Here is a 10,670-nt window from a genome sequence, read left to right as displayed (position 1 = left end):
GAATCACGTGGAAAGCTTCAACCAATGTCTGGCCTCACTGCAGAGGAATTAAATCAGAAAGTCTGCAAGGCACGGAACTGTTCGAAAGCTTCCCGGGTGTCTTCAGGAGTGTCGTTGAGAACCAGAGTGTGTCCGAGCCCTACGGTCCCTCTCCTCCCTTCCGAGGCAGCCGCAGGTGGGAGACCCTCCCCGGAGAGAGGCGCTTTGATTCATTGTGCGCGGAGAAACGGCATGAGCCCTCCCTACCGCAAGGGGGCAAGCCGCGCGCAGTTAGCGCTCGTTTTCCGGTGCTGAGCGGGTCGACCCCGATTTGCGCATGCTCGGTGCGTCCGGGAGGTCACCTCGCCGCGCTTCCCGCGTGAAGTCTGAACCTGAGGGCATCATGTTGTGAGAAGATGGGGGCCTCCGTGACGCGTGCGATCAGGAATTTCAATCTCGAGAACCGGGCGGAACGGGAAATCAGCAAGATGAAGCCCTCTCCCGCTCCCAGGCACCCCGCCACCAAGATCCACCTGCGAGATCAGATGAGCAGTAAGTGGTGCTCGGGCCCCGCTCGCGGGCTCCTTCTGCGGGCTGGTGGGCGGTGCCGCGCGGGTGGACCTTGGTGCAGTGACCGGACTGACAGGACTCGGCCGCAGTGGCTCGGGTCCAGCCACCGAGCCGGTGACATTGAACTAGCCCCCTTTGGCCAGCTTTTGAGTCGGCGGCTCCGCATGCTTGGTTGTCCGGGAGGTGAGGACCGGTGAGTGTACCCGCTGGCTCGGTCCTCGCCGGCTTTTTGTCTTCCACGTGTGGCCACTTGGTGGAGGGAATCACGTTCAGAAGGACTTACGTGCAGCGGAAGTTGTCTCTAGGTGTCTTCACAGACCAACGGACACCGAGCCTGACCTAGCATTTGGGCTTACCTTAAAACATTTTTCGTACTGTCCAAGTGGTGGTTTCTTAACAAAAAATTAAAAGTGACTGGCGTGTGTTAATTGTTTAGGATCTCAGAGATAACTTTGCTTTGCTTTTAATATTGTGACAATCTTTCCGTAGGCCATCCAGATATTAAGAAAGAAATTGATAGAAAAGATGACAAACTGCTGTCATTACTGAAAGATGTGTATGTTGATTCCACAGATCCCATGTCTTCTATGCAGGTAATGTGTGTTTTAATTTAGTCAATAATTTATCCTTTTTGGACTCCAGGATAATTATCAGAAAAGTGTTCAAATAGTAAGACAGTGAGGAGCTCTGCAAGTGTAAAATGTCAGTGTGGTTGTGCCCAGAAATCAGTGCATTGGCAGAGTTTAAGTCCAGTGGTCCGAGCAAGACTCGCATGCCTTGGTTCATTGGTTATTTACTGAGATTCTACAGGACTTGTGAAAGGACTGGCTGAATGCAACTGTGTGAATTATTTTTTTTTTGTTTCAGAATTTATGGGATTGGGTAAGGTACTTCTAGTGGTTGTCATTTGAATGACCAAAGGAGAGCTTTGAAACTATTCTTACCCTTCAGTGTATTGAAATATGTTCCAACCTCAGGGATTCCTTTAGTGTTGTATTGGTGGTATTTGGGTTTTTTAATTGGTTTCTTAACATGTTCAGATAGGATATGTAAAAGAATACACTGCGAGTGGGAAGCTGTGTGTAAATCCATATGTAAATGCCAGGCACAAATGCTTTGTGTATAGTGATGAACGAACGCTAGTCCTTGTTCTCACCGTGCTTCCGGTATTGTGAGGCACGCGGGGGTTAAGCCTACGAGCAGCCACATTGCGTAACTACTGATGTGTCCGGGAAGGAAAGTATGGGCACTGTGAGTGTACCGGGAGGACCTGTTTGAAATTGGAGGGTTGGGGTGGTTTCGGAGGAAGTGGCGTTTGAGGGGGAGTTAAGGGTAAGTTCGTGGAGGCCCCGAGGTTCTAAGTAAGGAGAAGAGTTTGATTAAAGGAGAGGCAAGTGCCTGTGACAACTTCCGCATTCCTTTCTGTTACGAAGTTACCTGGTTCTCTCTCTCTCTGGATAGGCAATACGCTGTACAGGTACAGTTATTAGTATAATTTTCGATAGAGAAGAGAAATAAAACTTGGGTAAAATAAAGGTTTTACATTATTACACATAATAGCAGTTACTGGGTTCAGTTATCACCAGATGCTCACATAAAAAAGATAATAGGAGTTGATGTTCATGTTCTTTGTTATTTTTAGGCAGTTGTTGAGTAATATTTCCAAATGTTGTTTTTCTCATGTTATACTAAATCACGCATTTGAAAAGTTGCTCTTGGAGAGCAAAAAATATGTAATGCTTTTTACATATAAAACATATATAGATACAATACATAAAGAGATATACAGCAGTATTAATATTTAAAGGGGTTATTTGGAAAATCTAAAAAGGCTCATGGGGGAGTGATTAAAAAAGGTTAAGGAACTTATTTATGTTCTTTGTCCCTTTTTTTCTTTTTGGCAGTTCATTTGTGATGCCTCTAGACAGCAGTGACTGTGCCTACCATATGTCAAATAATTATTTTTGATCTTTTTAACTTATTTATTGTTCAAAAGTCTGTAAACGCCTTTTTGTCCTTTGTGCTTTAGGAAGCCTGGACTCATTCTAACATAAAAACAGTATTTTGAATTTTTTCCTAGTACTTTTATGACTGTATATTTTATGTCAAAATTTTTGTTTGCCATTGGTACAGTGATGTATGAAGGTTTTCTTAGGTGAATGGTCCATTGCCTAAACATAATTTATTGAATAACCCAGTCCTTTTCTCATCCTTTAGATGACTAGTATATACACATACTAGTCTGTTTATGGATTTCAGTTTTATTTATTTACTTTTCCATTTCTACTTTAGAATCATACTTTATAAATTTATAGAGCTTTATAACGTATCTTGATATGTGTTAGATCTTCTCTCTTTCTTTTCAAAAGTTTCTTAGCTGTTGTCACATGTTTTTTTTCCAGATAAACTTGAGGCAAAGTATCAGGTTCTTACTAAGTTCTCCTTGGATTTTGAGTGTAATTGAAATGGATCTACATGGGAGCTTTCAGTTTTGGAAAGAGGAGTTGGGAAGAGTGTTTCAGGCCACACTTACTATATAGACAGAGGAGACCATGTGGTCAGAGTTCAGGACAGTTATGGGGAAGTGTGAGGGACGAATTTGGGAAAAATGAGGTGGGATGGGTCTGATAGGAGCCAGAGCATGAAAGTCCTTTTTTGTCTTGCTAAGGAATTTGGGTTTTATCCTATGAGGAAGTGAAGTCGTTAAAGAGTCTTGTGGAAAGGTGACTTGAGATTTGCTTCATAATAGGGACCATTTTGGGAATGGGCTGGGAGAAAACAAAATGTGTTTTATCCAGTTAGACTCCTTTTTTTTTTTTAATTTTTTATTGTTATTCAATTACAGTTGTGTGCCTTTTCTCCCCAGCCCTCCACCCCACCCAAACCCCCCTCCCTCCCCCACCTCCACCCTCCCCCTTGATTTGGTCCATGTGTCCTTTATAGTAGTTCCTGTAATCCCCTCTCCTCACTGTCCCCTCCCCACTCCCCCCTGCCCATTGTTAGATTGTTCTTAACTTCAATCTCACCATTAACTGGAACATAATAAATAGAGGAAAAAAGAAAACAAAATATATCCAGTTAGACTCCTTTAACTCCATTTAAGAGGTTTTTGTAGTAGTTTCTTCAAGAGACATTGGCTTGGATTAAGGTGATGTCATAATTGGGAGAGAAGTGAATGGCTTCGAGGGGGACTTAGGAGGCAGTATCAATAGGATTTTGTCACTGATTGGATATTATGAGTGAGGGAGAGGGAGGTGTCAGTATAACAGGACATAGGAGACGTTTTGAGTTTCGGAATGGGATGTGGGAGGTGGGTGGTGGTAGTCAACAAGAGAGAGAATATGGGGATAGAATTGGGTTTTCAGAGGAAAGGGATAAATTTGGTTTTAAATGTGTTGATTTTGAGGGTACTTGTAGATTAAGTAGAGATGCCCATTTGGCATTTGGGAGTTTGGGTCTGAAAGTGAGGAGAAAGGTACAGGTTTGTGATCACCTTTGGAAGTAGATTGGGTGGTGATGGAAGGGCAGGTGTGATGTGGGCTTGCTTAGGAAGAGCGATAGAGTACAGGGTGACAGGAGTGCCTGGGCCACAACTTGGAGTACCCCACATTTAAGGGGCAGCTGCAGGGAAAGAGCCCACGAGCAAACAAAGGAGGAACCACTGGAGAGACAGGCGGAACACTGGGAGAAGGGTGGCACTGCAGCCGAGCCTCAGATGCCACAGTGACTTCAGATGAAGCCTGAAAAGTGCCTTCTGGATTAACATCTAATCCTCTGGATTAGGTGTCATCAAAATCATTATCTTTTAAAGCTTAACTAAAGAGAAGGAAGTGTTGGTTTTGGATTTGTGGGTGTTTTTTTAAAAGGTGACTGGAGCATTTTTATATTTTGACCAAACGGCAGCATTAGGCAGGGTGGGGTAAAAGGACAAGGGCGTGATGGTTAGCAGAACTAGGTAACAGGAATGAAATGCAGCTTGGATTGGACAGGCAGGTGGAAAGGTGGATGTGCATAGAATGTTTCATTTATATTTGCTTGAGTATTAGAAGCATTAATTTATTTTCTCTCAAGAGGCAAAATCTCTAGCAGCATTTAAATTTATTCACAACATTTAGAGACATTGGATATAAACTCCCAAAGTAGGAAACAGAATGGAGAGATGATAGGGCTGCATCAGAGCCCTGCCCTTCTGAAGCAGTCTTGATCTAATCAAGTTATTGATCTTTTAGTATACAAATGAAATGATGTGAGTAGATGGTATACATTTGAGTGTTATTTTCTAGAATTACCTAAATTTCTTGATGATTGAGCTATAGTTATTAAATGGTGACGTGGCCAGAATGCCATTATAATGAGAAAATGTGTTTTGGAGAAGCAGGTGTAGTATTTATTTATAGATTTGAAAAGCATGCTGTAGCTGTCAAATCTTTTCTCTCATCTGGAAAGCCTTTTTGTTTGTTTTTGTCTTTTGATACTAGGTAAAAGATGCTGGAACACCTCAAGAGCCAAAGGAGTTCCGATTGCTGAAAGGCCATCACTTTGGCATAAACGTTGAGAACATTCCCAAAGGCAAAATTTCCGTTGTAGAGGCATTGACACTTCTCAACAATCATAAACTTTATCCAGATACATGGACTGCTGAGAAAATAGCAGAAGAATACCAACTAGAACAGAAAGATGTAAATTCTCTTCTCAAATATTTTGTTACTTTTGAAGTCAAAGTCTTCCCTCCTGGAGACAAGAAAGCAATAGGGTCAAAATGAAGGAAGTCGTGGAGTTATTTTTCATGTGTACTCCCTGTCCCCATTCCCTGTTTGTTTTCTCATTTTTAGCATATTAAATTATATAAATTAGCAAATGTTTAAAGTTTTCTCCTTGTGAGAGCATCCTATTTATTGAGCTCTGCCGCATCGTCAGGACTACTGATGAAATAAATTTTGTTTTCAACTTTAATTTGGTTTAGGCATGTATTTGTGTGTAATATCAGCATGATTGAATAGCATTTGTATAAATTTACTACAATAAGAGTTAATGTGTTATTTTAAGTACATCATATCATCAGCTTTTAAATCAGTCATATGACCTCTTAGGAAATGTCCTGAATCCCTTATTTAACATTTAAAGTTTCTTCTTCCAATTCAGGTGGTTAGTGAAAGTGAGGCTTTCCTGACTCTCAAGACTGACATTTGCTTGTGAGGGAAGGGGAGGCTTGACAGTGAGGTAGAAGCAACTAAAAGCAGACAGGAGACTGCATACAAAATAAATAGAAAATACTACTCCACTGGGGATATAGATTAGTAAGGCCTTTTGTTGTTTTGAAATAACAAAACAGTTACAAAAAAATAACAAAATAATTATTAAAAGGAATTATTTGGTGTTTGTAAAATTTTAGCAAATCTCTACTTTGGCAAATGTAACTCCAAAAGCTTTCAGAGAGGCAGGTAGAAGTGGAAGCTATCTAAAAACTTAACTTTTCTCTGGACTTAATGTAAAAATACAAGAAACTTTTAAAGAATGGTTAAGTCAAAGACTCACAATAAATAAAATTTGGTGACCAAATATACAGGGTCCAGCAGAAGTAAGGCTTGTTTGAGTGTGGTTGGTAGGGAAATAATATGTAATAATTATAGTTATGATTTGAACATGTCACCTGCAATGTCAAATGGTATGCTTCAGTATGATATTGTTATGTTACAGAGTTACATGCTTATGATTTTGTAGTAAAAAGGGGGTGTTATTTGTACCGGACCCTATATAAACTTTCTAATTGAAACGCTGATTGAAAAAAAGAAAAAATAGCAAGTAGAAGTAAAAAATGCGACATTGGAAGACACTTGGGAAGTTGTCGCTTCATTTAATAAATTTAGGAGGACACCAAATACCAGAACCAGGGTCCTGAGCAGAGTTGTGTAAGGGTAATTCTACAATACTAACTATCTGTGAAATCTTGGGTGGATTGCATAACCTCGTGATTGTAATGCTGCCTTACTTAACTGTGAGGGTTACTGCGAAGATAAAATAATAAAAGACAACAAGTATGATTTTTCTTTTTGCAATTGAAAGTGGAGGCCTGAGGAAATTTCATGACGTATTTAAGACTATTCTATAGTTTATGACATAGGCTTAGAATTTAGGTTTTCAAAATCCTAGTGTCAATATGAAGCATATCTCAAAAGAGCAGAAGGTGCGATTGTAGGAACTTTGGGGACTGGTAAGAAAAATTCCAGGTTATTGTCTTTCTGCGGGAAGATGGACATCCATTACTTCCCAGGAAGTCCCCTGGAAATGGTGTGAACAATGCTGAGGCAGTCAGCATGATGATGAAATTAGGCATTTTTAATACTGAGAAGAGCAAAATTGACTGATAGGAAATTTCTAAGCTTGTTTTCATATGCAGTTTCATTATATGAAAACACCTAGTTTGTATTTAGTTCAAAACAGTTACTTTTTAAGAAAAAAAACTCGATATAAAATTGCATTTCAGAAAAATTTCCAGATTCTCTGGAAAATCAATCATCAAAACTACTATCCTTTATCAAATAAAGATCAATACTTGAATCACTAATAGTGCTATTTTTGAGCCATTTTCCCTATTCAAATCTCTACTGTGGGTAGACAGCTGTAAAGGTGGCTGTTAACATGGTGTCACATGATAAAATAAAGTACTTCCTATGTCATTCATTGGCCTATTACTGTTTTTTATTATATACAGGGGAGTGCTTGGGAAGTAGTGGTGTCACAGAAAGCATGGAGTTAGAAAACCTGCGTGTGGTCTCAGCATCACCACTAGCCGTGTGAGCTTGGAAATGCACTTAACTGTAAGGCAGGTAATGATTGTGAACAAAACCAATTCCTGGGTTAGGCACCAATCTGGGTACTTAACAAGTATTAACTTGCTTAATATTTAGCACACATCTGAGAATAAGTACTGTTAACTACAGTTTATAGAGGAAAAATTGAAGCATGGAGATCAAAAGTAACTTCAAAGGTTACCTAGTAAGTGGTGGAGCCTGGATTTAAATCCTAGGGTGGTGATTTTCAACCTTTTTCATCTCACAGCACGTAAACTACTAAAATTTTATATCTCACCAAAACATACATTTTTCCCCAGTCATAACAAAAAAGTATAATTTTGGCTGATTTACAAAAAAAATAATTACCTGTCCTTTTTGCTTAAAGTGACTTTAAGCTATCAGATTCCTATACTTGTATACAAGGTCTGTCCAGAAGGTATCCAGCCATGTAATACGAAAAGTAGAGACATTTATCGAAGATTAAAGATATAAGAAACACTGTACATAGGATAATGATGCCTCAGTCCCCTTCAAAGTAGACACGCTGGGACCTCACACAGTTCTCCCAATCACCATCTGCTGCCCTGTTGTATCTTCCTGAATCTCATTAGTGGTCTGAAATCTCTTCCCTTTCAAAGGTGATTTTAGTTTTGGGAAAAGCCAGAAGTCACCTGGAACCAAATCTAGGCTGTAGGGGGGCTGAGCCACTTGGGTGATTTGATATTTCAACAAAATCTCTGTAAGAGACATGATACATGAGTGGGCACATTGTTGTGATGAAGCTGCCAATCGCCAGTTGCCCATAGCTGCAGACTTCTGAATCAAACGAATAGTTTCTGCAGAGAAATGTTCAAGCTTAATGCAAAATTTGATGCAGATTTGTTGCTCTCCTCAGTCGTTTTGAATGAGACCATCACACAGTACACATGCTCACTCAATGGCATCTATCACCCCACTGACCAGTACAGTGAAGTCATCACTGTTCACACATGCACATTTCAGCCCACTCTCCTTGGCTGCCACGTTACATTAATGTCACACCAACCATTCTTGTTATATTAACAATGGCCGGACTTTTTCTGGACAGACCTCGTATAAGGATTTCTGGCACCAAGAATTAACCCCAAACTTACGCGACATGACCAATAAGATGCAACTCTACTATATGACCTATATATTTAATGGTTCAAAACGGTACTGAACAGACACACTGGGCGGCTGTTGTGTTGATTGTTGTCATATTTTTATTTGACAATCTAGGAAAAGAGGTCAGTAAGGTATTGCATGATTTAAAAACTCTTGCAGCACACCAATTGAAAATCACTGCCTTAATAGGTTATTTTCTTTTTTCTTTTTTACAATTATTTCATTTTTTTGTTTCATCGTATTTTTTTCCCACTACCAGTTAGTCCCCTTATACTACCCTATCCCCACCAATCACACCTTGTGCTTTTTAACAACTATACTGCATTGCCTGTCTAGGACTGTAAGGATTAAATGACATGGCACTCGAGGAGCCTGGTGTGTATACAGCCAAGACTAGTCAATGACCCCTCTGAGAATCACCTGTGGGGCTCTGGAAAAATGAATGTTTGGGCCCTGTCTGCTATAATACACTGGTTGAGTAAGTCTGAGAGACTCCTTTATTGACGGTCTGTGGATCAGGGATTTTTTTTCAGTCCCCAGCCTAGGATATATATTTATTGATTTTAGGGAGGAGAGAGAGATAATGATGTGAGAAACATGCATCAGCTGACTTCTGCATGTGCCCCAAGCAGGGGTTGAACCCACAAGCTAGGTATGTGCCTTGACCAAGGATCGAACCCACAACATTTTGGTATATGGGATGATATTCCAGCCAACTGAGCCACCTGGCCAAGGCCCAGGGATGGTTTTTAAATATTTAATGACTATGGCACCAGGCTGTCGAAGCAGTTTTTGCTGACCCCCTGTGCAGGTTGCATACCAGTATTCTCTGGGTCTAAAGTTTACTGTGAAAGAAGCAAATGAAAGAAGGAGCAGGAGATAGAAGGGTGGCTTTGAGGGAGAGAAGTTTCCTGCAGCATGAAGGGAAGAAGAAAAGAATTCCTGAATCTGAAGAGATTTGGGGTTAGCAGGGCCAGGAGAGGAGGAAAGGAGGTTAATCATAAGATGGGCAGGAGAACAGGGATCCAGGGAGCTGATAAAGGAAAAAAGCCCAAGTGGATGAATTTGGCAAAGTTCAATCACAAGCAGGGTCACTATGTAATTTATTGCCCAAACTGGGACACTTGAGAGTGATAAGAGCACCAATTATATTAGGGCAATAAGGACAATAGACATAAACTGGAGTGCCTTGGCCAACCTAGGCTGTATGGGCATCCTAACCACAAGAGGAGAATGGAGGTTTTGAAGGCCACTTGGGATCTGGATGCCACTCTCTTTATCTCCACTTCATCAACACTGAGCACTCAGAAATGATTCCTGTTTGTCCCAGAGGGCTTTGATTGGACCCAACTAACACATGTGTATGGACATCCCCTTCTCCATATCTGCTCCATGCCCTTAAACACCAAGAATAAGAGGGTGAGGACCTGGACCGTTGGTGGTATGATGAGGAAGATTCTGTACTCATACATGGAGGGTTTGAAGTGAAGTGACCCAGAACATCCTGAATTGGGACTATGCTTAAAAGACAGCTTGTTAGGTACAAGTTGAAAATATATAAGAAATGACCATGTGTAAAAAATTAAAATGGTTCTTGGTGGGTGTGGCTCAGTGCATTGAGCACCAGCCTGCAAACCACAGGGTTGCTGGTTTGATTCCCAGTCAGGGTACATGCCTGGGTTGTGGGTCAGGTCCCCAATAGAAGGTGCATGAGAGGCAACCACACACTGATGTTTCTTTCTCTCCCTCTCTTTCTCCCTCCCTTCCCCTCTATCCAAAAGTAAAATAAATAAAACCTTTAAAAAAAGATTAAAATGGCTTGATGCATCTGAAGTAGTTATCACTTATTGCTTGATAGCTGTTCTTACTTGTCCTGACAAAGCCCAGTGCATTAAATAGTTAGAGAGAAAGAATGTCTGTCCATTTCTTTATCTGGATACTCCATTTCTTCTGCTTCAGGAATAACAGCATTGAATGACTTCTTAGGAGAAATGAAATATCAGAAGCACTTAGATCTGAATCCCTATATAAAAACTAACGCTTTACATTCAGAGCATTTGGGCCACTAATTCCACGGCCTTGCTTTGTTTGCCATTTTCACTGCTCTAACTGTGGAACGCTGTCTTGGGAGCACATATGTGGAGTTGTAGAAGAGAAGCTCACCAGTCAGAAGAACAGGAT

The 10,670-nt window shown here is 40.7% G+C and overlaps 1 protein-coding gene across 1 annotated transcript; it reads left to right on the top strand.

Annotated features, from left to right (window-relative positions):
• Positions 1 to 173: 173 nt before the first annotated feature.
• NDUFAF4 (NADH:ubiquinone oxidoreductase complex assembly factor 4) lies at positions 174 to 5,502 on the top strand. The gene is made up of 3 exons (XM_024551739.4): positions 174 to 531; positions 1,039 to 1,142; positions 5,028 to 5,502. The coding sequence occupies exons 1-3, from the start codon at positions 396 to 398 to the stop codon at positions 5,310 to 5,312; spliced, it is 525 nt and encodes a 174-aa protein (XP_024407507.2). The 5' UTR covers positions 174 to 395; the 3' UTR covers positions 5,313 to 5,502.
• The last annotated feature ends 5,168 nt before the right edge of the window (positions 5,503 to 10,670 follow it).

Source organism: Desmodus rotundus, chromosome 11, assembly GCF_022682495.2.
Source record: "Desmodus rotundus isolate HL8 chromosome 11, HLdesRot8A.1, whole genome shotgun sequence".
NCBI classification, from domain to species: Eukaryota; Metazoa; Chordata; class Mammalia; order Chiroptera; family Phyllostomidae; genus Desmodus; species Desmodus rotundus.
The sequence above is the reverse complement of the archived record's forward strand: the minus strand, read 5'-3'. Positions and strand labels throughout refer to the sequence as shown.

What these genes read in the sequence shown, in the direction of transcription:
- NDUFAF4 (XM_024551739.4), top strand. Translation starts at nt 396, where the DNA reads ATGGGGGCCTCCGTGACGCGTGCGATCAGGAATTTCAATCTCGAGAAC. An exon ending in CCTGCGAGATCAGATGAGCA is followed by an intron (nt 532 to 1,038) that starts GTAAGTGGTGCT and finishes ATCTTTCCGTAG; the next exon opens with GCCATCCAGATATTAAGAAA. An exon ending in ATCCCATGTCTTCTATGCAG is followed by an intron (nt 1,143 to 5,027) that starts GTAATGTGTGTT and finishes TTTTGATACTAG; the next exon opens with GTAAAAGATGCTGGAACACC.